This window comes from Microtus ochrogaster, linkage group LG4, assembly GCF_000317375.1.
Source record: "Microtus ochrogaster isolate Prairie Vole_2 linkage group LG4, MicOch1.0, whole genome shotgun sequence".
Taxonomy (NCBI): Eukaryota; Metazoa; Chordata; class Mammalia; order Rodentia; family Cricetidae; genus Microtus; species Microtus ochrogaster.
This window is the reverse complement of record NC_022030.1, coordinates 35,692,836-35,719,976: the sequence shown is the minus strand read 5'-3', so window position 1 is coordinate 35,719,976 and position 27,141 is coordinate 35,692,836. Positions and strand designations below refer to the sequence as shown.

Below are 27,141 nucleotides of genomic sequence, written 5' to 3'. Positions count from 1 at the left end.
GCCTTCCTCTCCTCCTGTCCCTTTACCCTCATCAGTCCCTGTGACTTCCACTGTGGCTGCAGGACAAGCTGAGCAAATGGCAGACATGCAACTAACGCACCACGAGAGTACCCTGGACCCCATAGGGAGTTGGAGTCCTATGACAGCAGAGAACGGTTCTTTGGGACCGGGGGATGCCTCCAACTGGGAGAGCCAGTGCCAGCATGAGCCAGGAGCTGTCACTGTCTTGCAGTCAGCTCTCCAGCAGAGTCTTTACCCCTGATCTGCACAGCACAGGCCTTATGAGAGACTATCAGGGTAGTCATAACCAGCATGGACAGGGATTCTGAGACTTGGCCCAGGACACAGACTTGAGAATACACCATAGGTTACTTTATTGCCGGTCTGGAGGATAAAGACTGTTGTGACATGCAGCTCCAGTAGCACACACACTTCTTGCATGAGGCCATCACAGGGTGCAACCCTGGGCTCCTCCCCAGGCTCAGCACCAAGCGCTGTCCCTTCATGGGGATTCTGCCGCCCTCCAAATCGAGTGGTCCAAATGGGGCACTGGATGGATAAGAGGAGGCACAGGGAGGGGTATGGAGGGCCAACTGTTGGGCCTGAGCAAGAGACTCAAGGGGTAGATGAATCTGGAGTGTCCCTAAGGAGGCCAGGCCCTGGAGCAGTGACCACTACGCCTTGCTTCCTAGACCAAAATGTTTCTCTCCCTGAGCCGCCCCCTCTCTACGGGTTACCCGTGAGTGAGCCCCCTACCTCACTCAGCTACGGCCTGCAATCAACTTCTCTATGCTTTGCCCAGTAAGTACTTGTAAGTGCTGCCTGCAACAATAGGAAGGGCTGGCTATGGTCACCCTTCAAAGACAACTGCCTGCAAGATCTGCAAGGCAAAAGCTATTACCAAATTCTAGGTAAATCCCACTTAGGGTTTTATAGAGGAGTAGCCCAGCCACTTGGCAAGTGCCAAGTCCAGGACAATGGATAATGTCCCCTAAAATGCCAGTATTAAAATATAGCCAGACCCCTGTGCCATTCACCGCTTTAGTAGAGTCAGGGAGAAGAGGATGGAGGGGAAGGGCATAGAGTCAGGGGGAGGAGGATGGAGGGGAGGACAGAGCCCAGGAGAAAGGATCAAGGATGCCATTCATAGAAGCAGACACCTGTTGGAACCCACATTGCTAGAAATTCTAAGGGGGGCTGCTAAGTGGACACTCTAGAAGCAGCCCCTACGGCAAGCACCATCTTGTGCTGCACGTGACTAGCAGATGCCCAGTGACAGCAAATCACCTGGCATCCATATCTCAGCTCTGCAAGGAAGTTACATGACCACTTTCCAGGTAGTGGCCATGCATAGAGACATCACCACAGGTGAAGAGCCAGGATGGTTCCCTGCTCTGTCCTCCCTTTCCACCCCTCAACACACACAAACACACACACACACACACACACACACACACACACATCAGTCTGGGCTGTAAATTCCAGGAAAACAGCAAGAAAGAGCTTCTAAAGGAGATGGCGATTCTCTCCCCCACCCACTCCCCAGGCCTACATCTTTGTCCTGGGAGGCAGTAGAAGGCCCCTCCCTCTCCATCCCATCCCAACATGGCACCCAACCTACTCAAGATCATGATGTCATTGCAGTCCTTTTTATGGAAGTCGGCCCAGGCCTTGGTCTTGCAGTACTTGCTGCAGGTCAGGATCCCATAGCAGCGGGGACAGGGTGTGAGGCGGACCCCAATGGAGCGACCACACTGGTAGCAAAACTTGTAAAAGGCAAGGCTGTGACAGAATCCCAAGGTCAGGTCTGTGCCCACACCTGAGCTCCTAAGGTCTTCAGTCATGTCCACACATCCCACCAGGCAAAGCAGCTACCACATATGAACAGAAGCCCTGATGTCCCCACCCACAATGGTCTCCACACAGTTATTCTCAACAGTTAATACACACGGAGCCTTTGGGCTCACCACAGGTTCTGCCATAAAGGCTGCTCAGGCAAGGCCTGCGCATCCAACATGGCGGCTGGATGGCAGCTTACCAGCACAGAGAAACAGGTCATGAGTAGCATGGCTGCAATGAGTCAGCTACACGAGGGCAGACCTCAGAGCTCATGGGTGGGGTAAGACTCAACACCAACCTCCATTTCCAGAGGAGATGCTCCCCACCGCCCTCTCTATCCCTGCCCTGTCCCTCCAGATTGATGGTGAAGATGTTTCCACGAGTATGTATGGGTCCTCCCCCAGAAGGCACACAGTACAGGTGACTACAGAGTCTGCCACAGAAACACCCTGCAAGAGGATGATGGGACTTCCCAGAAAAACAGTAGTTGAGCTGGGTTGTGCTCTACCGTGGGAGGTGGCCACCCTCCATCCTCCTGAGGATGCAGAGCTCGTGTCCCACCCCCAGACAACCCAATTCACTAAGTGTGCTCTGAGACCTCATCTCTTAGCCTCATTCCAGCCGGAGCCTGTGCCTCCATGCCGGGCTGCCTGGCCAAGGTGCTGCTGCTCAGGACAGAGAGACAAGGTGGCCCCCAGGGACCCACTCACTGCTGCTTTTCTGTGGCTGAGGACTTAGGCACGCTGGAGCTCCTCTTCTTCATCCGGTGGCTGGGGGACAGCTCCGCTGTGGAGAGAGCTGAGTTAGCACCCCGTGGGCAGGGGAGCACAGCAGCTAGGAGAGGGGTCCTCACCCGTGGCCACCACCTGTACCTCATAGGGCTTACCTACCTGCAGCCCCTGCCTAGGTCCTACTGTTACCTTCCACTTCCATTCAAGAGCTGCCTTGCTACACCACTAAAGGCTACCAGGCAGCCTTGCCCAGTGCGCAGACTCTAAAGGAGTCACCCTGATGACCTCCCATCTGTCTCTGAAGTTCTGGTTATTTTTCCCTGCTCGTTCTCAGAGGCCAGTTGTCACTCGCTCAGGAACCTGAATTGGTAGAGTCCACAGTGGTGGCCAATCTTGTCAGTTTGGTGATTTAAAATCACCTAGGAGACAAACTTCTGAGCATGTCCGGGAGGGCATTTCCAGACAGGCTCAACCAACATGGCTCGACCAATCCTGAATATAGACGGGGGCCCAGACTAAATAAAAAGGAGACATGAGCCGAGACCAGCGTTCATCTCACTCAGTCAGCTGCTGGACTGAGGACGTAAGGTGACCAGCCACTTCCTGCTTCTGTCAGCACCACTTCCCTCTTGAACTGTAAACCAAAGTGAATGTTTTCTCCCTGAAGTGGCATGTGTTGGGTGCTTTGTCATGGTAACGAGGAAAGTAACTAATCCAGAAAACAGTACCAGGGGCTGAGGCTGTTGCTGTGATGGATCTGGTCCTGTGGAGGAACTGATGTGTGGGAGGAATGTGGAAGAGTCTGGAACGGAGGGATAGACTAGCCCTAGACAGCTGCAAATGGAGCTCAGCGGGCCTTTCTGGGGGGAGTCTGGAAAACGAGAACGGCTAAAGGAATAAAGAACCACAGGCGGTGGGGGCTCAGCTCGTGAAGTTTCTGAGAAGATCAGGGCTCCCTTGAGACTTGGACTGGAGTTTATTCAGGTTATACTCTGGCAAAGAACCCACCTCCATTCGACCCATGTCTTCAGAGTGTGGGGGAGGGTGAATCCCTAATGTAGAAATTTCTTTAGCGGATGACAGTATGGCACTCGGGCTGTGGCACGGTCACTGTTAGCTGTTCTTATTTGGATCAGCAGTGAGAGAGAGCAGCAAGTTTAGTGAGGAGAACAGAGCTAGCATGAGAGAGATGATATGAGGTGCAGTAGAACCTGAGGTGGGGCTAGCCAAAGCTTTTGGGAGTCCATATAGTTCGAGAAAATCTCCAGATGTGCAGAAATGGGGCTGTAGGCTTTGGTGTTTGCCTTGTTGAGATTTGGTCTTGCTTTACGTCGATCTTCTCTTGCTGTCTGCCTTGGTTACCTTTATATTGCTGTGATCGGACACTGTGGCCAGGAGAAGCTACCGAAGAGTTTATTTGGGACTCAGTTTCAGAGGGGCTAGAGTCGGTGACCATCATGGCAGAGAGCATGGCATCAGGCAGGCGGGCACGGCTGCTAAAGCAGTAGCTGAGAGTTTACATCTTCATCCACAAACCTGAGACAGAGCTAACTGGGAATGGCTCAGGGTTTTGAAAATCTCAAAGCCTGCCCCAGTGCCACACCTCCTCCAACCAGGCCACACCCCCTAATCCTTCCCAAGTGATTTCACCAACTGAGGGCCGAACATTCAAACTCATGAGCCTATGGGGGCCACTGTCATCCGCATCACCACACTATCTTTGGTCCTCTTTTTTAGAATGGGGAGGTTCACCCCATGCGCTATGAGATGAGAATGAGGCCCTAGGAAAGCCAGTAGAACACTATTATTTCAAGGTGGTGTGTGGACTGGAGAGAGGGCTCAACAGGCGGACAGCGCTGTCCACCATACCTGACCGCCAGAGTTCAATCTCTGCTACCCACGTGATAAAAGGAGAGAACTGATTCTTGATGTTTACATGTTGTCTTGGCCACCACGTGTGTGTCAAAGCGCACATTCCCCCGTCACAGACACACACACAACCTAAAGGTAATAAAAATAAAACTAAGGGTGATATGTTTAGAAGCCAAGTTGACAATGACTGGACTAGCGATCCTTCCTCTTGACAGGCAAGCAGCAGAATTTAGAATTGCCAGAGACAGCAGACAGGTTTAGCTGACACAGGAAAGCCACCCTTGATGCAGGCGGGGTCCAGCCCCTAGGCTGTGGGCCATGAATGAGTAAAGAGGAGAAAGCAACTTGGAACAGCAGCATTAACCTCTCTCTACTTCCTGACTGCAAGTGTCACGTGACCAGCTGCTTCTAAGCTCCTGTCGCCATGCCTTCCCACCATGATGGATTATAGTCCCTTTTTAAACTACGAATCAAATTAATTTCTTCCTCCTTGAAGTAGCTCTCTTCAGGGTTTCATCACAGCAATGAGGACAGTAACCGACAGAGCTCTTCTCCCCTGCTCCCAGTACTACGCTGCTCCTTGGAAGGTGCAGCCTTGGGAATTCCACGGTCGCCACAGGATGACGGTGGCTTGAGCAGGGCTCTTCCCTGACTACACCAGGCCGTTTAATTCTTTGAATCACTGATTGGTTGTCTCTGGCTTCCTCCTGTGCTTCTTCCTATCAGAACTTGCTCAAAAGACCGACACAGCCAATCAGAGCTGGCTGCAAGGACAGGCCCAGATCGGTGTTGGCTGTTTGCTCTTTCCAGCCACTTCCCCCATGCTCACTGGCTCTTAGTCACAGTTGTCCTACTTGTCCCGCCAGCTGGGCTGCCACTCTTTTCACAGTTACCCTCAAAACCTTTAGTAGCTCCAAGGACACCAACAGGCCAGTCTCAGTTACAATGATGTTACATCCTTGAGAGAGATTTAGGACTCTCTGTTCAACGGGCTTTTCCTCTGAGTAATATGAGCTGAGGTCCTGGAGCCAATGGCACACGTGGAGACAATGGCACACATCACATTAGGAACTGAGTACCATGTGCAGAGTAGGAGGTCTTCACAGCTTGCGTCTCCTGGCATGGAATCCTGCCCCATCAACTGGACAAGGTGGTCGGGGTCCCAGGATCTTCATCAACACTGAAATTGAGGCCGTGCCTCTCTGTGTCCAGCAAGGGAGATTAGGTGCAACAGCAGAGTCTCTCTTCCCGTCACAGGGGGCGTGCACTCAGTGTAGAGCCTGGCCTGTGGACTGAGCAGCTAAAGATGGCATGAAGACCGCTGTCCTCTGTGATTTCCAGAAAGGAAAGGCCTCCTGTGGGAGATTTCTGGAGGAAAAGACCTCCGATTGGGGATTTCTAGAAGAAAGGCCTCCTGTTGGGGTTTTCTCGGCTATGCCAGCCTGTAGTGAACTCCCTGCTTCCATGAACTGGCAGCATGAAGAGGAAAAGCAGGCCCCAGTTTAGCATTCGATATTATGATCTGTTGGCATGGAACTTAGTGGATTTTGTTGACTAATTGTTCTCTTATTCCTTGCACGGTCTTTGAACCAGTTGCAGAAACCTTATATAGTGGGGTGTTGCGTTTTTGTTGTGTGTTAGTGTGTGTGTCTTGGGTCTTCAGACAGTGCCAGGCTACCATGGCAAAGGTGGGCACTAGATCTGTTATTGTATGAGAGCTACACCCATCAGGAAGAGGAGAAGGAAGAACTATGCTCTTGCGTACAGCCACCGTTTCTTCTTTCAGAACTTCTCACACTCTTCATTGAGCAGGTCTGCTAACAGCTCTTGACTTCTGTTATCCAGGAATGGTTTTGTTTTGGCTTCTTTCTTTAAGGGTAGTTTTGCTAACTATAAAGAAAACTTCTTAGTCAGGAGTAATTTCTGTGGCTCAGTGGTTAAGAGCACAGGCTGCTCTTCAGAGAGCCTGAGTTCAGTTGCCAGCACCTACATGGCAGTTCCAGGTCTAAGGGAACCACCAGCACCCTCTTCTGGCCTCTCTGGGCCCTGGGCACATAAGTGATGCACATACCTACGTGCAGACAAAACAATCACACACACAGAAAAGTTAACTATAGTTTTAAAGCAAAAGAGCAGTGCCTGATGAGAGGTCAACTACTGGTACTCCCTTGTAAGGACTAAGACATCTTTGTTCTTGATGCTCTGATGTCCTCCTGATCTTCGGGGGTTTCTGACATTTCATTATAAAGTGTCTCTAGATTTCTTTGTACTTAGGGATTGATCTTCTGGAATGTACTGATTAGCACTTTTAGTGTCCCTCGGATACTGTAGCTCACACATCTTTGACCACTTCCTGCCTCTTTCTCTTCCTCTCCTGGAATCCCACCACGAGTGCTGATGAGCTCATAGGTGCCACACTTCTGTTGAACCTGGTGCCTTTATCTTGGGACCTTCTTCTCTCCTCTTCAGACTGAACTCATCCCTTTATAGTCTTCTGGCTCGATGATTTTTTTTTCAGTTATAGCCAAGACCCTCTAAGAGAATGTTTGACTAGGGGGCTGAACTGAGTGTGAACACTGGAATTCCCAACTGGTATTTTTGATAATTTCCACTCTTTACTGATATTTTCTACTATGCAAGGTGTTGTCAGGGTACCTTCCTTTACTTCTTTACAATGTGTTTTGTTTTTTTTTTAACATGTTTATAATGGTTCTGCTGTTAAAGCTGACATCTGGGTCCTTGCCAGGTGTGTCTGTGGTTCATGCTCGCACATGGGTGAGACTCTCTTTCTTTTCATGCATCTTGTTGTGTTGGTCCTAGTGTTGTGTTGGGTCCTAATCCCACACTCAGCCCAGGCTTGCTGCTGTTCACTTGTTTGGTGGTTATCTGGGTTGTGAAGTGTCCCCATCCCACAGCATGAAGTGCAGCCTAGGGCATGGCCCCAGTCACCCTCTCTGTCTCTGTCCATGACTACTTGTATCAGCTCCACCAGTGCTGGGCTGGTTACTCCACTGGTTTCAGAAGTAACCGCTTGGAGTGCGTCAGTCACTTTGTGGCTATTTCAGGGGCAAGTCTCCAAGGCCGGTGCCTGAGCTTGTTCTAAACTCCGGACTGCTCCTCTGCCCTCATTTCTCCTGGATCTTTCTAGTGGTAAGTCGTCCTGCAATTCAGCCTGTGGTACCAGTGGACCAACTCCCTGAGAGGTTCATCTCACCATCCGGCCTGAACTGGTCCATGCGCTATTGAAAATGAGTTCATTTCTCTGTCAAAGCTTACTGCTTTACAGCACTGTGCCAAGGCTCTGGAAACAGTGGGGGATGGCAAACCTCTCCGTGGGTGATATCCCTACTTCGGGATCTACTCAGTGAGGGAAAGGAGAGGTTGTCTGGTCAGGTCTTCTCAGCCAGCTTCCCTCAGCCAGTCCCCTACCTAGGAGCGGTTGTGAGAGATCAGAGGCCCAGCATTCTCAGTGGTATCATAGCAAAGGCACAACCTGTGCCCCCACAGTAGAGACTGCATACGAATACAGGCATCACCTTCCAGTCACACCAGCCAGAACTCCTCATTCTTCATCTGTGTCCACATGGGACAGCTGTTTGCGTCAGGATGAGTTAGTAGTGTGGGCAGGGACAAGGGTACAGGAATAGTTGGTGTGTGTGTGTGTGTGTGTGTGTGTGTGTGTACGTGGACAATAATTAGGTTCTGGCCACAAATGTGCTAGCAGGTTTATGGGTGGGACATAAGTATTGTGTGTTGGGGGGAGCTAGTTGTGTGTATATAAGGGAGGGCGGTAGTTTGGTTGTGTGTAAGCGTGGGTGTGTAGATGGTTGTGTGTAAGCGTGGGTGTGTAGATGGTTGTGTGTAAGCGTGGGTGTGTAGCTGAGACCTATTTGTGGAGAACAGGGATAGATGGATGTGAGCATGGGAGATAGGGAGGATGAGTGGGTGTAGGGGGTGTTCAGGATATTGGGGTGTGAGTGTGCAGGTTGGTAGGTGTGCATGTGTGTGACAGATATGGTCGTGGGGTAGGGGTGGGCTACTCTGTAGGGGAAAGAGTGGATTATATTTAATTGTGGCCGAAGCTGTAGCCATCAGGAAGGTGTACAGGTTGGTATATGTGCAGAGATAAGTGGACCCAACATGTTTTTGAAGCAGGTATTTGTGTGTATGGATGTAGGGTGTATGGTGGAGGCAGTGGCTCATGTGTGGGAGTTTCATGTGGGTGGATAGGTGTGCTTTGGGGACAATGTGAGTGAAAGCATCTGTGGGCATGAAGATTATGTGCACGGTGGGTAATCGGGGTGTTGGGGACGAGCAGCGGACGTGTAGCCATGTGTGAGAAGGTTGGAACAGGGCAGGCTGCAGTTTGACGTGACTGAGAGTGAAACCATCAGGGACATCGTCAGTGGGGGAGGTGTGGAAAGGATGTGGGTGAGCGGATAGAGGCCTGAAGAATGAGGGTGCTGGGGGCAAGAGCAGAGCTAGGCCGTGCACCCTGACGAGCCTCACCTACCCCGTTTGCTCAGGTACAGCGCCTTCATGTCCATCTGATTCTCTTTGCCAAGGACGGCACGCCGCAACTGCAAGCCCATATATTCTAGCAGCCTTTTCCGGGCCATGAATATCTCCCGCTCTGCTGGCATCAGAGCATGGAAGGGACAGTGGGCGATCTTCCGGTCCTACGACAGAGCACAGGGTCACTATGGGTCCTTGGGGCTGTCACTTGCCAGCCAAGAACACTCAAGGCTCACTAAGAACTGCAGGCCACCTCCAGCCCAGACTGCAGAGTAACTGAGTGAGCAGTCCACCTCTCCATCCCCGGTTAATGTGACCGAGGACACAGAGGGCCACTTGCCCACAAGTGCCCAAAGCACCTGTTTATCATCATGAGGTCGTCTTCCCCGGAAGACCAGCCTTGGCTGTGGACTCCTAGATTTGCCCAAGAGAAGCCAAGTCTCAGAGGGGCCGTGCTCAGGAAACGAAGCCACACCTGGTAGAATTTGAAGTAGCCATAGTCCACAGCTGTCCCCACTGCCATCCTGTCACCTTGCACAAGTATCACAGGTTTCAGAATATCTGCCCCGTAGCTAATCAGCCGGTCAATCTGGAAAACGCAGAATCTGTTAAGTACACAGGGCTACTGGAAGGGTGACAGAAGCCACGTGCAACACTGGACTGTGCAGGGCAGTTCCACGCGTGACCACGTCATGATGGGCATGGCTCTCAGGTCCTGTGAACACTACTCACTGAACAGCGGAAAGACAGCCAAAGGGCACCGCCCAGCCAGAGAGCACAGCTGCCCAGAAGGATCGTTGTCCCCTGCTTTCTACAGGGTAGCCATGCCCCATGTGTGTGAGGAAGTCAGAGACAAATGCGATAGACAAGATTGACCTAGCCTCATCCTAAGATGGCACTCCCTGGAAGAGAGCCCTCCCTGACTCCATTCATGGTCACAGTGACATCGTGAATGGATAGACAGAATGTGGCAAGGACATACAGTGGAGCATCAATCAGCCTTCAAAAGCTGTGTCCAGCTTACGTAAGTCAGAAGCGCCCTCTGTCAGCACACGGGGGGGGGGGGACACAACACCTCCACGTCACCCGTTTCTGAACCATGCCTTAGCCTGTGCATGTTGTTATGTGCAGTGCAATGCGTGACCTGAGAGTTGTCAGAGTTCACAACCAAGACTGGAATACAATAAAAGAAACGGTGATGGCTGCAGTTGGCTGACCAGTGGAATCAGGAGGATGTGGATTAGGTGTGGTCTAGGTGTGGCTGTTATTCAATAAACCCCAGCTGGGTGTGGTGGTGGACAGCTGTAATTCCAGCCCTTAGGAGGCTGAGACAAAAGGTTACAGATTTGAAACTGGGAGAGGCTACATAACAAGGACCACACACACACACACACACACACACACACACACACACACACCAAAAAACACCTAAATAAATACATTCAGGCATTCTGGAAAGATACAAATGTCTACACTTTCTTAGCATATTTCATTCACACAGGTCACAAACCCTGGGTTCCAAAAAGCCCACAATGCAGAAGCGGACCTGCCAGGTCCAGACACTGTCAACAGATTAACACCATCTCATTTCCCAAGCACTGTGGGAGGCGGGTGCTGGCTGCAGGATGCTGGGTCCTTTAGTCTATTTTAACCAAGACGTGATCTTAAGATGACGCAGCCTATCCCACCCTGACCCCAGCCAGTACTCACCATCCCCCTACCTCGTCCCCTGCATCCTCCCCTGCTTCCGCTCACCAGGGCAATCTTGTTCTCAGTGCTCCTCTGTTGCTCGTAGGCCAGGTCACATACAACGCATAGGGCAGTCCCCAAGCCTTTGGTCAGAGGCAAGTTAGGGTCAGCTCCCTGGGACAGGAGCTCCTTCACAACCTGGACACACAGACAGACTCCTCAGCAACCATAACCCTGGGTACGATCCACAGGTCCCACCCACAGGGAACATACTGGGTGGAAAGGATCATGGTGAAGCTCCTTAGGGAGGAGTTGCAGTTCTACCCAGGGCCTGGTTATGAATGACACTCTCTTGGTGCTGCTCCAAGGCAGCTGCTCTGATGGGTCCTGCTCATGTCTCACTTTCTAGCCCAGGAAAGAGCGTGGCTCTCGGGCAGGTACGTACCACTGGCCAGGAGCGCCATCTTGTCCGGGCCCTTTGCCTGCTCCTCCCCACCTCTCCTTTTTCTTCCACAATACTCATCAATATCTAAAACTGTGCTGCATGCTGGTGTAGGGCCTGATTCCCCAAGCTCTGATGTGTGTCAGGGGATCCTCAAAGCAGAGGCTCTATTCAAAACCTACTGCTCTTAGTGGTTCCTTCCTTCCCATTGAAGGTGCTCAGTAAGCAAAAGTTAAATGAAAGGAAGGATGGGCGAGAGGTTGTGTAGGCCGGGGGAGGGTGGATTAACGAGTAGGTGGATAGGTAGAGGGACATCTGGGTAGGTAAGGGAAAGGCTGAGTAGCTATGTGGTTAGATTGGCAGGTAGGTGGCTGGATGGGTTAGTAAGTGGGAGATTGGGTAGATGAACCAACCAGTAGACGGAGAAGTGGAAAATGACACAGCAAACCCAGTGGCTGATTGGAGGAAAGGGGTCAATGGTGGCAGGAAAAGCACAATTGCCTGGTGCACATGTACACAGGAGCTGGGCACATGAACACCACATACACAAGACAGGCACTGGGTGGACAGGTGTGCAGGAGTCAGGCCCGTGGGTACCGAGAGGCTCACCAGGTCATTCCCACTGGCAATGGACAGGGAGAGCGGGGAGTGGCCGCTCCACAGCATGTTTGGATTCGCTCTGTGTGAGAGAAGGAGCCGGACTATGTCCCTGGCACACTGTGGGAAGACAGGCAGAAGCACCTGAAATCAGAGGCTCCCCTACACACCATCAATAACACTATCGCCACCTTTAAAGTCAAGCCGGTCACTCGACTGCTGGCTCCTTGCACCGGCACCACCTAAGCAAAAACTCCGAACAGGGACATGGGGCAGGGGAGATGGAGGATGCTCAGACAGACTCCAAGCATTCATTTACAGGAAGGAAAGAGGAAAAGCACTGGGATGATGGAGGGAAGTTCCTTTACCTGGGCTCACGTGGGAGCCTCTCCCCAGTACCGTCGGTTACACAGTGGTCCCTCTATTTTCCCTACCGCAGGGGCTTCTCTCTAGCTGTTCTATACACTTTGCTGACACTATACCCTCATAATGTGACAAACCCTAGGAGCTGGGGACCAGTCTCCTTCCCCAGCCTGTTTCCCTGATGCCTTAGTGACTGGCCAATGACATGCCAGAAATCTGTGGAGGGGCTCTTGGGAAAGCTTCTCCATCTTCACCAGATAAGGGAGGTGTAATAGCTTGACTACCGCAGCTTCGAATCCCTCAACTATGGACTCTGAACTTCATGCCCACGCCACTGACGTCTCCACTACCTAATGATAGTGCCACGTTAGTGCCTCCTACTTTCCCAGGACTTTTCATTCTGAAATACACACGAGGGGAAAATTGTTTGTTCAGGCCGATGCCTCACGCTGGCCGGAGCCTGGGTCAGCCTGCCTTCTTGGAATCTCCCTGCCCCTGTTCCCAGAGTTCACAGCTGCCCTCTGGGGTTCTAGAGAGAATGTGCACACATTAATACATGAACATACATGTATTAGATACATGTAATAGATACATGAACATACACACACCAACTTAGAGGTGAAAGCTTATAGACACATACATGCCATATTTGAACACAGCTCTTGCCTGGCCTAACATCCCTCACACAGCACCCCTTGGGGCTCAGGGCTCAGGGCTCAGTCCCCTCCTTGCCCAGACCATCACACTCCACACTCTGAGAAGCCAGCCAACCCCACGGCAGGGCTCCATGGCTGCTCACCTTCTTGTTGTCCTCCCGCTCACAGGCCACGTGCAGAGCCGTGCGCCCACCCTCCTCTGGGACTAAGGAGTGCACCGTGTAGTAGCTTCTGGGTGGGCCTGGCTCATTGTTGAGCTTCAGGCTTGAGGGCAGGAGGTCATTCTGCGGTAAACACAAGGTTTGAGAGAGATCCTATGTGTCCAGGAGTGCCTGCTGGCAGACTGTAGGTATCTTCCCACAGAGCCCTCCGCACACCCCCTCCGAATCCTCCCAGAGCCACGTGACTCCCACAGCACTCAGAACACCCTCTGGAGGGTTGGACTCACAGGCATGCACCACCAAGCCTGTTTTTGTTGTGGTGGTGGTGGTGATGGTGTCTTTGTTTCGTTGCTATGTGATATCGAGGAAACCGGGCTACCAATTGAGCTCCAGCCCCAGACTCCCCGCCCCCACTTGCTGAGACAGGGTCTCTCCCTATGAATTTGCTATGTAGACTAGACTGTGCTGGAGCTCACAAAGATCTGCCCACCTCTGCCTTTCGAGTACTGGGAATTAGAGGCATGTGCCACCATGCCTGGCGACATCGCCAGCCCTTTAGTCAATTATTTTTGCCCGGAGTCTCCCAAGCGTGTCAAGCTTGCTTCCTCCCAGGGCCACTGTTGGGTGCTGACTCATCTGGCCTGCCCACAGTAGGAGGGGCCGTGGTCAGGAACACGGCGATCAGAGCTCGCTCGCGGGTCTCTTTGTCAGCAGGCAAAGCTGCTGCAGATCCAAACAGAACCACACCTTGCCAGCTTTGTAGATGTCGTCCTGGTCAGCCGCCTTGGCATCCACGTCAGTGACGGCGTGGAGCAGCAGCTCCGTGATCTTGACGCCCTCCTCCCCGGGAAGCGAGACTGCGATGTGGAGTGGGGTCAGAGACTGCAGCTGCGGAGGAAGTGTGAAACCCAGTCTGCAGCCAGGCAGGTGAGGCCCTGGTTTGGGGTTTGTCAGGGTCCTTGCTGCCTGAGCAGAGGAGAGGATGCATACCTTTCTGCAACCGTTTCAAGTTTCCACAACACCATCTCCTCACCAGCCCCTGGGCGCAGGACACGGAGGCCCAGGAGGGCGGATATCAACAAATGCCCACGGACAGTGGATGAGCTGGATGCTCTCCACATGCCATGTGAGTCACAAGCATCCAGGGTTACAGCTCTGAATGCTTGAAAATCAACTGGCTTGAACCCAGATGGTTTTAGGCCGTCTGTCTGACACTATCTTCTAAGAGTGCCACCTCCGTGTCCCTGCCAGGAAGGATCTGGTTCAGACAACACCATCCGACAGCCTTCTGACTCTCCCCATGGTGTCCCTCTCTCCATTGTCTGAATTTGGTCCCTGGTGGATGGTCTCTGACCTCCAACAGCTAATGGCCATGGAGGGTGGGGACCCTGCTCTCAGATTGAATGCCAGCAACTGAGAGGGCCCAGACAGAGAAGTCAGAAGACATGTTCCGCTTGTCCCCAGTCTAGTTCCCCTCAGTGCGATCCCACTCAAATAGGAAGGTGTCCCTGAATAAAAGTGCCTGGAGGGCTGGAGAGATGGCTCAGTTAATGGTTAAGAGCATTGCTTCGTCTTCCAAAGGTCCTGAGTTCAATTCCCAGCAACCACATGGTGACTCACAACCATCTGTAATGAGGTCTGGTGCCCTCATCTGGCCTGCAGGCATACACACAGACAGAACATTGTATACATAATAAATAAATAAATAAATAAATAAATAAATAAATAAATAAATAAATAAATAACCACACCCTGAAGGCAGGGTGTGGTTAGTCCGGAAAGCAGAGAAGAGTCCACAGTGGGTGGATGTGATGAGGCAGGGGAATATTCAAATGCTGGGAAGCATTAGCTCTATAGGGCACATGACCTATGACTCGCTCCTGCAGCTGCTAACTCAGGCATGAAGGCTCCAGACCCACGAGCAAGCAGGTGTTGTAGACTATTAGTTTAAGATGTGATACCTTTATGCCGGGCGGTGGTGGTGCATGCCTTTAATCCCAGCGCTTGGGAGGCAGAGGCAGGCGGATCTCTGTGAGTTCAAGGCCAGCCTGGTCTACAGAGCTCCAGGACAGGCTCCAAAGTTATAGGGAAACCCTGTGGTGACCGCCCCCCCTACTCCCACCCCGCAAAAAAAAAGATGTGATACTATGTGATATTTATGCTGCGGACGATTTGCTTAATGATGCAAGGATGTGTTACATCCTTCTCGGTGGCATTTGTTTAACTCTGTGAAGCTGTGTTACTTTGCATGCCTAAAACACCTGATTGGTCTACTAAAGAGCTGAATGACTAGTAGCTAGGTAGGAGAGAGAGTAGGCAGGGCTGGCACACAGAGAGAATAAATGGGAGGAAAAATCGATAAAAAAAGAGGATGAGGAGCGAGAAAAGGAGAAGATGAGGATGCCAGGGCCAGCCATCCAGCCAGCCACAGAGTAAAAAGGAAAGATATATAGAATAAGGAAAGGTAAAAAGCCCAAAGGCAACATGTAGTTAAAGAGAAACAGGATAATTTAAGTCAGAAAAGCTGGCTAGACACAAGCCAAGCTAAGGCTGGGCATTCATAAATAAGAATAAACCATGGTGTGTTTATTTAGGGGGTGGGTGGTGGGCCCCCAAAGAGTGAAAAAAATCTACAGCCAGTCCTTACCCCTACAGACAAAACCCACTACTGACAACAGCCTCAGCTGTCACATGGTGACCACCAAGACGTGAGCGGTTAGGTTCCTTCCCTGGAACACATGAGTGATTGAGTGACTACAGCAGAGAGAGCAGTTTTTTGTTGCTGTGGCACCCAGCAGGAGATCGTGTCCACGACAGCCAACTGAGGTTCTCAGCCTTTTCAGCCGTAGCTACTGAGAAGCAGCAATTGAGGCAAGCGACAGAACAGACACAACCGAAGGGGAAATCAGACGGTGCTACTGTGAAAGCATCCAAAAAAACAATAGGAAAAAAAAAAGAAAGCATGCTGCTCCTCGCTCCCCAGTTATCAAACAGAGGAGAGCTTGTGGTGAGCCCCAAGATAGCAAAGCGAGGAGGGTGGATAAGCCATGGAACGTCAAACACCCCCAAACAGGAAGACCAGCTACAGAAGGAGCCAGAATCTCTCACAGCAGTGCATAAGTGGGGCACACTTCTCACACGATAACAGAAGTTCTGTGCTGATGTGTGCAAAGATGAGGTGCCCTTATTAAAATGGTGGAGCCATGGCTCAGGGAACTACTGCGAGCAGACCAATGCCTCACACTCATGTTTATAGGCAGGGTGGATCAGCCCAACTACTGGCCCCGAGGAGCTGTGGGCTTTTGCGAGTCTGTGGGGTGGGGGGACATCCATCATGCCTCAGAGGCCCCTCTGAATCCTGACACCTACCTGTGGAGGATACTGGATATCAGTCCGGGCCCCGCTCTCCAACAACAGCCTCACCCCATCCACATCCCCGGCCTTCACAGCGAGAAACAGGGCCTGCATGGGCACCTGGCATAGGTTGGGATCAGCTCCTCTACGCAGCAACAAGGTGATGGTCAGCCAGCAGTTTTTACGCCTGTAGGTACCAGAGTTACAGTATCACAGGATGGAGGGGATGTGCAGGGTAGTTGCCACACCTATGACCTGGACAGGATCTTCTTCCACACAAGAGATGCAGGGTGCTGACCACATGGAAATACTGCACCCTGGTATCGAGTCTTCCTTGAAAATACCCAACGTCGGCCCTTCCGAGAGCCTGGTCCCCACCCTGGGAGATTCAGAAGCATAACACCAGACCTCCCTGTGTGGGTCACCTGAGTCAACCTCAGCTGTGGTCACACAGGGCTTCTGTCTAGCACGGGTCACTTAACTTCATGAGATGGGGACTGGACTCTGCTGGGGTGGGTGCCAGACAGTGTAGCGAACACAAATATATACACATCACATACTGCCCGTGTTGAAAATACAGCCCCACCACAGTGCCCTTGCAAGGATGCTGTCTTAGTGAGGGTTTCTTGTGATAAAACACTATGCCAAAAAGTATTTTAGAGAGCAAAGGGTTTATTTTATCTTACACTTCCAGGTAACAGTCCGTCACTGAGAGAAGTAAGGGCAGGAACTCAAGCAAGGTAGGAATCTGGAGGCAGGAGCTGACACAGAGGCCATGGAGGGTGCTGCTGACTGGCTTGATCCTCATGACTTGCTCAGCCCGCTTTCTTATACAACTCAGGACCACCAGCTCAGGGGTGACACAGCCCACAATGCTGGGGCCCTTTCACATCAGCCATCAACCAAAAAAATGCACCATGGGCTTGCCCCCTGTCCAATCTGAAGGGACATATTCTTAGTTGAGGTCCCCTCTTCCCAAATGACTCTAGCTTAATGTCGGGTTGATATAAAACTAGTCATCGCAGAGTCCCAGACAATAGGACACAGTCTCTAGAAACAGCTCCTGGGGTTGGCACAGGGCTGTGATGGGTACCCACTGAATACATGGCTTACCCTGGCAGCGACCCTCCGCCCCCACCCCAGAGCATCAGTGACTTACTCAGCCATGGTCTGTGCCATCTTCCTCACGGTCCCTTTGTCTGAGAGGGAGGGGAGGTGCGGCAGGGAACTGTAGGCCTGGGCACTCTTCTCCAGGATGTCCTTCGACACGTGGATAGAGTAGTTTCGCAGGCACATGTTAGACTCGAAGTTTGTGTCGATGCTGTGAAGGGTGCTGGCGTCCACATTTCCTATTATGTCCTCCGGCTCTTTCTCTAAGTCACTGCTGGCACTCTTCACTGAGGGGGTGTCTCGCTTGTGAGCCACACTGCTCTTCCAGCTCAAGGAGTCCCGGGATTGTGCAGTCCCCAGGACCAGGGCATCATCCAAGGTGCTTGAGAGGGGCGGTGATGATTTAAGATCCTCTCCGCCTGGGGTGGACGTGCCCATATCGTATAAATAATCCACGCTTGGCTCTCCAAACAAGAATGAGATTTTGGGGGTGACCAAGGATTTGGGAGGTTCCTATGGCAAGCACCAAAAAAGGTCTCATTAGAGGAAGGAACTGGCCCTGGTGAGAACCCGGGTGGCGTGGCGCGGGGCTCCTTCCACAGTCTCCATACCCTTGCGGGAGGGGGGGAGGGGCAGGGACCACCCTGAGCAGAACCCAGAACTAGAAGTGAGCAGCCGCTGTTCGGGGTTCCACCACCACCTGTGACTCCTGTACATGATCTGCCTAGAATGAGCATTGCTGTGCAAGCCAAGGATGATGGCTGGGAAGATGACTCATTCTCATCCCTTACGCTGAGTCCACACGGGGCTGGGCTGGTACTACGTACTGTATGCTAAGTACAAGTCCATAGTGACGGTTCACTTCACTACTCTCTCGCCACTCAGAAGTTCTCATTGTACCCTTGTGTTCCAGGTTAAACTGTGTTTCTGCCCTGTGGTGCTGCTCCCCACCTCTCTCCTTAGGCACCTGGATTCTCAAAGAGAAGTCCCTAGTTGGGTGACTTCCGCAACCACCAAGGATGTGTAAGACATGCAGATTCCCTGGCTCTTTCCCCTTCCCAGCATGTTGCTGGGGAGGTCTCGGGACCCCAGGCTTCTGTGTATGTGGCTCAGAGGGAGCACACACCCCTTGGTGCACGTGGCATGGCGCAGGATGCCTTTGGGAGTTCCCAGGCTCTCTCTTCTGACCTCTTCCCCGCTAGACTTATCTTTCCATTCACCCTATACGGGCCTGGTTCTCACATCGGGGAGGTAAATGGACGGCGGATGATGAGGGTGTGGTGGCTGACGGGGGCTGACCTGGGGCAGGGTCCTCTCGGCAACATTGGGCTGGAAGGATTTGCTGGGGTAGTAGTGGAGGAAGCACATGCTGAGGGGGGTGAGGCCCTCATCCGAGCACTTGTTTACATCAGCCCCATAATCCAGGAGGAGGTTGACAATGTTGCAGTGAGAATGCACCTAGGGAGCGACAAAGTCAGACTTGTGCATCCGGGAACTGGCCCCCAGCAGGACACGGGGAGGACCACCTGGAATTCATGCTGCCCCTCAGAAGGCGGCACGATAGAAGGGTGTGCAACACTTGGTGAAGGGGCCAGTGTAGGATGGAGAAACGTATGGATCAGGCCCGACCTGCTTCCATTTGGCCTTGAATATCACACTTGAGTGAGTGGGGTTTTATTTAGCAGCAAGGACTGGCCAGCTCCTGTCAGACACTCACTATCAGAGTGGGCCGCACAAGGGAGTCCACAGGCCCGGGTTCCCATCGAAAAAGGACTTACCGCGGCAGCGGCAAGCACGGTGTAGCCCTTGGAGTCAGCCACGTCAGCGCAGGCGAGGTTGTCCCTCAGGATTCCGAAAATCCAGTCATGGTCCCCTTCCTGCGCCTTCAGGATCATCTCCCTGGAAATGTGCTCCTTGGGGCCGCTGGGCCCAAAGGCGCTGCGCTTCCCCTCCAGGATGGCGTCTATGTTCCAGCTAGCGTGAGCACTCTTGTTCCTGGCAACACAACCAGCTTCATTGGTCTCCGGCCAGAACCTGGACCACCCGATACTGTCCACAAGAAAGAGCCCAAGGGGTGGGGGCTACCTTCCTCCACCCCTCAGTCTTCCGAGCCCTCAGAACTCCCCTTCCTGCACCGGGCTCTCCAATTCTCTCCGCATCCATCACCCCTCTATCACCTAACGGCTGCCTGCCAGTCATAATCACGATACCCAGTGAGGGAGACATGAGACCTAGAGGTAAAGTACTCGGGCCACGTGCTGCCCCAGCAAGGACTGCAGCCTTGTCCCTGGCTGGCTCCTTGGACTGCCTACTGTTTTGCTGGGGAATAAGGACCCTGAGTGGGCAGCAGGTGGCATACACGTGGCTCCACCGTTGGAGTGGAGCCAAGCTCATTTGCTTCCTGTTGGAGTTGACAATATCAGTGTCCCATGGCCCAGGTCATCACACCACACTGACTCTTCCTGGGTGTGCAGAATGCCATCCACAATCAACAACCGGTGAATTTTATTCACTCGATAGTCGTCGATGTTTATGAGTTCAGTTGATGGTTACACAATGGATGGGTGGCGTAGGTAGACAGATGGCAGGTGGGTGGGTGGATGGATGGATGGACGGACAGGTGAATGGAGTAAATATATATGTGTGTGTGTGTGTGTGTGTGTGTGTGTGTGTGTGTGTGTGGATGGACATAGTAAGCGTGTAGATGGAAAGGTGCGTGCTGGATGTAAGGATGGAATGGGGAGGAAGATGGATATGGGGGAATAAATGGGTGGATTGAATTAATAGAAGGGTGGGTAGACAGGTGGACAGATGTAAGGTGGTTTCTCGGGTAAAAGGATGAGTGAGTGGGTGGATGCATTAATTTATTGCTGGGTCCGTGGAGTGGGGGTATAGGTGGATGGACGGAAGGAAGAGTAGATGTATGGGTAGATGATGGAAAATAGTCATGTGTGCCCATCAAATGCTTTCTAAAATACTCACGGATGTCTGAGGGCATTGTTTAAGATGTAAGGATAGTAGAAGGTACTTGAGTATTTTAACTTTTAAGGTAAACAGCTTTCCCTGGGTGGGTGCTGACCTTCCCCTGGGTTGTGGGCCTCAGAGTGCCATCTCAGAGACGGCAGAGCAATGCCAGGTTTCATGGCTTTTCTTACAAAGGCCAGAGGTCTAATCAGTTTGCAGATCCCATTCCTTCCCCGCATCCCACTCTTGGCTTTCTGCCAGACCCGTCGTTAACAAATGATAACAATAGCGATCTTTTCTGTTACGTTGGTGTGGAGAATCTTGACTCACAGAGCCTCTAGTGGCGAACAGGAATCTGCTCTTCAAGTGCCCAAGCTCTGGCTCACAGAAAAGGGAATGTACGCAGGTCCAAAAGCCAAGGCGCAAAAGTTTATCCTAGATAATATCCCCTTCAGGGTTCTGACCCCAGCCTGGGACTACAGCAGCTGCACATGTGTGAGCCATTCCTGGCCATTCCTCTCTCAGAGAGTGTGCAAATGCAAGGCTAGACACCTTGTTCCCCTACACAGACAAAGATGCCTGACCACTCTGCCTGGCTCCCTACCCTCAGGATGCCCATCTGGTCTCAGAGCACAGCAGGGACCGTTTGAGTCACTGAAGCAAAGGCTGTGCGCTCATGCTCATCCAACAAGCAATGCCGAGAGGTACTCGGGCCCTTAGCAGTAGCTCAGCAAAGCGGAACATCAGAACCCTTCCTAAAATGGGATCCCTATTCAATGAGGGGACATGAAGGAGAGAAAAACCAGACTGGTCACCTGAACTTGTAAGTTTGCTTCTGGATTTTGACCAACAAAGGAGTCTCATTTGTTATAAGCCAGGGTTCTTCATCCTCAATGAACGGAGGGATCTCATTCAAGAAGATGCGGTCATCCAGCTCCTTGCGCAGGGAACCTGTCATGGGCAGGTGGTTGTTGTCAGTCGAATAGACATGCATCTCAGGAGGCAGTGTTAGGTCATCGTTCAGGAGAAACCGTTTATATTCATAGAAGAAGGGGTCCTGCTCCTCAGGAAGACCCTGCTCCGTCTTCTGCTCATCCGAAAGGCTGATTTTCTGCCTGGAGCTTGTGAGGAAGTCTAAAAATTCTGGGTAGTTCAGCAAGGAGAAGCTGCCGGGAACCTCTATCCCCAGCTTGAGGAGGTGCTCACGGAACCACAGTCCAACATCCTGGCTGCCGTCCGGGTAGGTCTCGATGCCGGGCCCGAACCGTTGGTCCTCTTTATACAGTCCCTACAAGGGAAGTCCCGGGGGCCAGGAGAGACACTCAGTCAAGTTTTCCAAAAATGTACTCATTCACCACACACACACATACACACACACACACACACACACACACCACACTACAGCACATACACACACATACACACACCACACACACACCACACACACACATACCACAAACACACACGTGCTGAGGTATGACGTGTGCTGGGCACTAGGACAGAGCAAGGCCGTGGTGCTCAGAATGCAGGACATGGAGAAGGTGCTGTGGCCAAGTTGGAAGACAAAGGGCCAGGCTAGGAGTGGCCTCTCTCCGATGAGGACACGACAGGGGGCTGTAAGCCAAAGCTGTGATGGATAGATACACGTGTGTTCAATCCCAAGAGACTCCTGCGGGCCTGAAGTTAGCTACTAGACAGGCCGTTTTACCTACAAACTTCTACACGTTAGAGGACGGGGAACCTGCGGCCTGGGATGTGGTGCTCAAGGAACATCAAAGCCTAATTACGTCTGTATCTCAGATAAGGTCCTTCAGGGAAGCTTGTTAGGGACCAGCCCCACCCCTTCTGTCACTCCGAGTCACTCCAGAGTGGAGAAGAGGACGAGGAAGGAAGAGAACAGAAAGTAGAAGAGGAGAGGAATTGCTCTTTGCTTTCTACGACCCCAAGGGAGAAGTGCAGTTTCTAGGCCGTTCTAAATGCTTCCATCACCACCGGCCTTAGGTTTGCAGAGAAGAAAGGATCTCAGACAAGAAAACAGTGCGCAGTGGTCTGGCGCAGGGCTCAAGGTCAAGTCTTAGCTTGCCACAAGAATGCCTGGAGGTCACTGAGAGGTCAAAGGTCAACCAAAGTCAGTGGCCTAAAATATAGAAATGATGGTACCTGTGCCCTCATCTACCACAGAACGATCAATCTCATCTCAGCTTCCTGGCTGCAGTCTGAGGTGAGCGACGTAAAGGTCTATAGAGTGGATCATGAGAAAGAGGGGTGTGGTGTCTGAGGGTGGCTTCACTCTACAGGGTGCCATGGGGTGACAGACACATTTCCAGAAGGCCCTGGGAGGGGCCAAAGCTGTGGGATGGGAGACTCAGACAGAAGTCAGAGGAGGGGTGTCACACAGTGAGGAGTCAGGTGGTCTGCGGGCCTGATGGGTCCAACAGGGAGGCAGCACCCTTATCTGGAAAGTTCAGCTTAGGTAGCAGCTGTAAGAGCAAGCTGAAGAGGCATTAGGGAGCCAAGCAAGACAGGGGCCGGAGGGACAGAGGCACTCCAGGGGGAAAGATGCTGTCGCATGCATGCGTGGAGTCCATGGAGCTCTTGATCAGGACCCAGCAGCCCCACTGATAGGAAACCACTCAAAAAAGATAGGCCAAACATCAGCAGAACCCCACGAGCCGGCTCCTTACAACAGAACAGATCTCCGTTCTCAGATACTCCAGTGTGAGGCGAGGGGACTGCACATCTAAGGCCAAGCTGGATGGCAGAGCGAGCTCAAGGTCAGCCTTGGTGACTCGATAAGACCCTCTCTCCAAACAAAAGCTAAAAAGAGGGCTGGGATGTAGCTCTCTGGCACAAGAGAGTTTAGTTTCCCATGTCCCAGGGCAGAATCATAATTGCATTAAAGTGATTCCTCAAAAGACACCCCAGTGCTGAGAGATATTTTTAAATCACATCACTGATATGGCAGAGAGGGCATAAAGAGCTCCCTAACTGTAGTAACACAAATAACCTAATTAATATCACTAACTAAACATATAAACAGACAATTCACCACAAAAGATACACAGATAACAAACAGGAGTGAGGCAGAATCAGCACGGCCTGCCATGGAGGTGCTCCAAACCCACACCACAAGGAGATGTCCCCTCGTGCCCACAAGAATACTGACGTCAAAAAGACAGACGGACTGTCAAGTGCGGACAGGAACGTGGAGTCACTGAAGTGTTTGCTGAGGGCAGAAATGGCGTGACCACTTTGCATAGCAGTTTGGGGAGTTCTTAGAAAAATGACTGCATGCTTACCATCGAAACCAGCGTTCTCACTCCCCGGTATTGTCCAGGTGAGAATCAACGTAGGCTTGTGTCTGCGTGAAGACTGGGAGGCAGCCGTTCTTGGCAACTACCTCTCAGTTCAACGTTACCAAAATTTATTTGAAGAACTCAAGAGAGTATCTATCGGTGAATTAAAAAGAAGCAAGCAAGCAAACAATAGCAACATCAAAACCGTGAGATTCCCACATGGTGAAATACTCATCTATAATAAAACTAAGTGAACACGGAAACACATGAGTATCAAGAGTCATGCCCTAAACAAAAGAAAGCAGACAGGAAGTACTACATATAATATGATTTTATTTATTAAAAATGTAAAGAGTGATGTTTAAAAAAACAACAAAAAACTAGTGTGTGTGTGTGTGTGTGTATGTGCGTGTGCCAGACAGTAGTGATGCACACCTTTAACCTCAGCACTGGAGAAGCAGAGGGAGGTGGATCTCTGAGTTGAAGGTCAATCTGATCTACAAAGAGAGCTACAGGACAGCCAGAGCTACACAGAGAACCTCTGCCGTGAAACATCAAAAACAAACAAACAAACAAACAAAAATAACAACAAAATGCATCTCCTGATACGCTGTCCAAAAAAAAACCCTGGAAAATATGTGCTTTTAATATCTAAAATTAGCATATAAATCAGAATAGGAAAATGGGGTTGAAATCATCTAAACTCATTCTTACAGTTTTCAACCAAGAACTTTTCCTGTCATGTTGGGAGTAGGGGAGTCCTAAAAGGTAAAAACTGTAAAACTTATAAACCAATAGTCTCAAAATAAGATGATGTTTTTGGTTTTAAAAATATCTTCTCAATCCAAATGAAAGTCAGAGGGGGAATGCTGGACAGTGGGTCAGCACAGCACACACCAGGCAACAGACTTAACCCCAAATGTGCTTCTACTAACGCCAAATTGCCTGGTCAAAGGCAGGAGAGAAACCAATAGCTAAACATGTGATGTTAAATTTCCCGGTAGCAGCACTACAATAAGTCAAAATCTGGGCAAAATTCTATTTCCTTTTCAAGACAGGGACTGATGTATCCCAGGCTGGACTTGAGCTAAGTTGCCAGGGATGAGCTTAACCTTCTGATCCTCCTGATTCTGCTTCCTGGAACACATACACTATGACATCTGGTCTCTGTGGTGCCGCTGACTTACTCGGAGCTTTGCAAGAGCTATGATACCAAATGGGCTGCATCTCCTGTCCTGAGGTGGAATTCATTCTACTATAGTGTTTATATTTAGTTCAACCTTTCCAAAAATATTGCTTATAAATATACCTGGTGTTCAAAGCTTTTCAGAACACCAGGTGCTTTTTTTTTTCTTTTTTGTGATCTGGTCTGTGGGAGCTGAGGGTATTAGCTAGGCATGTGTAAGGCCCTGGGCTCTGCCCCAGCACTGTCAAAATAAAGAACCTGGTGCGTGTTTCACATTTACAGAACACCTTAGTTTGGAGAGCTGCATCTCAACCATTCAGTACACAAGATCGCAGTGGCATTCAGCCACTGTAGGGGACAAGGCAGATCTAACTGTCCAGTGACCAAAACTAAAGAGAAGAAATATCTAAAGTTATTTAAAATTATGATGACAGATACACCACAGTGAAAATAATATCCCAAAAATCTATATAATTATTAACACTAAATTCCTAAATTTGGGTCATGAAATACTGAAGAGGATTTTTATTTGTTTGGGTTTTGGTTTTCTCCCTTTTTCATTTATTTGCTTTTGAGACAGGGCCTCTCTCTCTCTCTCTCTCTCTCTCTCTCTCTCTCTCTCTCTCTCTCTCTCTCTCTCTCTCTCTCTCTCTCTCTCTCTCTCTCTCTCACACACACACACACACACACACCCTGGCTGTCTGGTGCTTATTATATAAACCAGGCTAGCCTCCAATTCATAGAGATCCACCTGCCTCTACCTCCCAAGTGCTAGGACCAAGCCTAGCCTAAAGAGATTATTTCTAAAGATGGTATATCCATTTATTATAATAAAAGGGCATAAGACAAATACCAGGGACATACAATAAATCTCCAATTTTACTCATTAAATAAATATCACAGTCTCAAAGTATATTAAGATGAATGTGGCGTTGTAGGGAGTAATTTTAAAATTTTCAATTGTGGTGAGACATCCTCACTCACCATGTCTGAGCGCTGGCGGAGTCAGCAGACAAAAACAAAACAAAACAAAAAATGTATATTCAACTTAAAATAACACAAACAGCAAAAGCATATGGCTCTAGAAACACTGTGGTCAACAGCTGCTGAAATGCATTTAGAAGTTAGCCTTGGACCAGCCAGACAGGGAAGGAACCAGCAGAGGACCAAAGTAGACCCTCTGAATGTAGGTGACAGTTGTATGGCTGGGCCAGACTGAGGGGTCACTGGCAGCGGCACCAGAATTTATCCCTACTTTTTGGAACCCATTCTCTTTGGATGGATACCTTGCTCAGCCTAGATATATTAGGGAGGGACTTGGACCTTCCCCAAAGCAATGTGCCTTGCCCTTTCTGAGGAGTGGATGGGGTGGGGTGGGGGTAGGTGGAAAGCAATGGGAGGAGGGGAAAGAGTGGGAACTGGATTGGTATACAAAATGAAAAAAAAATAGTTTGTCTTCTTTTAAAAAAAAATAAAGTATAAAAAAGAAAAAACAAAACAAAACAACAACAAAAGTTAGCCTTGGGCTGATGAGAGGTTCAGCAGGTAGAGACTTGCTATGCAAACCTATGATAAGAATTCCATTCTCTGAACGCATACGTGTAAACACGAAACCCACTCCACAACGTTATCCTCTGACCTTCATGTGAATAAACAGATTTTAAAAACAAACACTACTAAGTCAGCCCTGCAGGGTAGACGCGGTGATAAAAGCCTGTCATCCCAGCTGTTTAGGAAGTTGAGCAGGACCTGCCTGGGTCGGAGTGAGTTCAAGGCCAGTCTCAAAACAAACAAGGACAAAGAGGGCTGGGACTCAGTATTAGAGTGTTTGCCTTGCGGACACAAGGTCCTAGGTTCATCTTTAGCACTATAAAAATAAGAACAACAACAACAAAATAAAAAAGAAGACTGACCATAGTCTAGGTCATAACACAAGTCACAGCCAATTTAAAGAACGGAAATCATACAAATTAAGCAAGCACAGAGGAAACTAGTAGCAAAAAGCCAGCAAAAGCCCAAGTCGGAGCACGAAAAACAATACTCATGACAAGGACCCACGGGTCAGAAAGCAATCAGAGCAGAAGTTAAAATGCACTTTGAATTGAATGGAAATGGCAATATGAGGGAATCAAAACTGTGGAACATAGAGCCGGGGTGTAGATCTGACAAAAAGCAGGTCAGGGAGAAGAGCCTAGAAAATCACTGCAGGCAGGGGTGCACGGGGAGGGCGGAGGCAGGGGTGAGCAGGGAGGGTAGAGGCAGGGGTGCACGGGGAGGGCGGAGCAGGGGTGAGCGGGTAAGGTAGAGGCAGGGGTTCACGGGGAGGGAGGAGTCAGGGGTGCACAGGGAGGGCGGAGGCAGGGGTG

At 50.7% G+C, this 27,141-nt stretch overlaps 1 protein-coding gene across 3 annotated transcripts in view; it reads right to left on the bottom strand.

Annotated features, from left to right (window-relative positions):
* The window catches only part of Ankmy1 (ankyrin repeat and MYND domain containing 1), a 47,918-nt gene that overhangs the window by 12,268 nt on the left and 8,509 nt on the right, over window positions 1–27,141 (bottom strand). Inside the window, exons 4-16 of one of the 3 annotated variants that reach the window (XM_013351612.2) lie at window positions 21,109–21,581; window positions 19,108–19,324; window positions 18,629–18,787; window positions 17,379–17,842; window positions 16,235–16,406; window positions 13,613–13,753; window positions 12,848–12,988; window positions 11,698–11,805; window positions 10,713–10,844; window positions 9,433–9,546; window positions 8,956–9,121; window positions 2,550–2,625; window positions 1,622–1,782 (exon numbers count right to left, since the gene is read on the bottom strand). In XM_013351612.2, coding sequence (XP_013207066.1) covers window positions 1,622–1,782; window positions 2,550–2,625; window positions 8,956–9,121; window positions 9,433–9,546; window positions 10,713–10,844; window positions 11,698–11,805; window positions 12,848–12,988; window positions 13,613–13,753; window positions 16,235–16,406; window positions 17,379–17,842; window positions 18,629–18,787; window positions 19,108–19,324; window positions 21,109–21,581 — 2,524 coding nt within the window. The remainder of the gene's footprint in view (window positions 1–1,621; window positions 1,783–2,549; window positions 2,626–8,955; window positions 9,122–9,432; window positions 9,547–10,712; window positions 10,845–11,697; window positions 11,806–12,847; window positions 12,989–13,612; window positions 13,754–16,234; window positions 16,407–17,378; window positions 17,843–18,628; window positions 18,788–19,107; window positions 19,325–21,108; window positions 21,582–27,141) is intronic. The other 2 variants (XM_026786258.1, XM_026786259.1) reach the window with 2 other exon arrangements.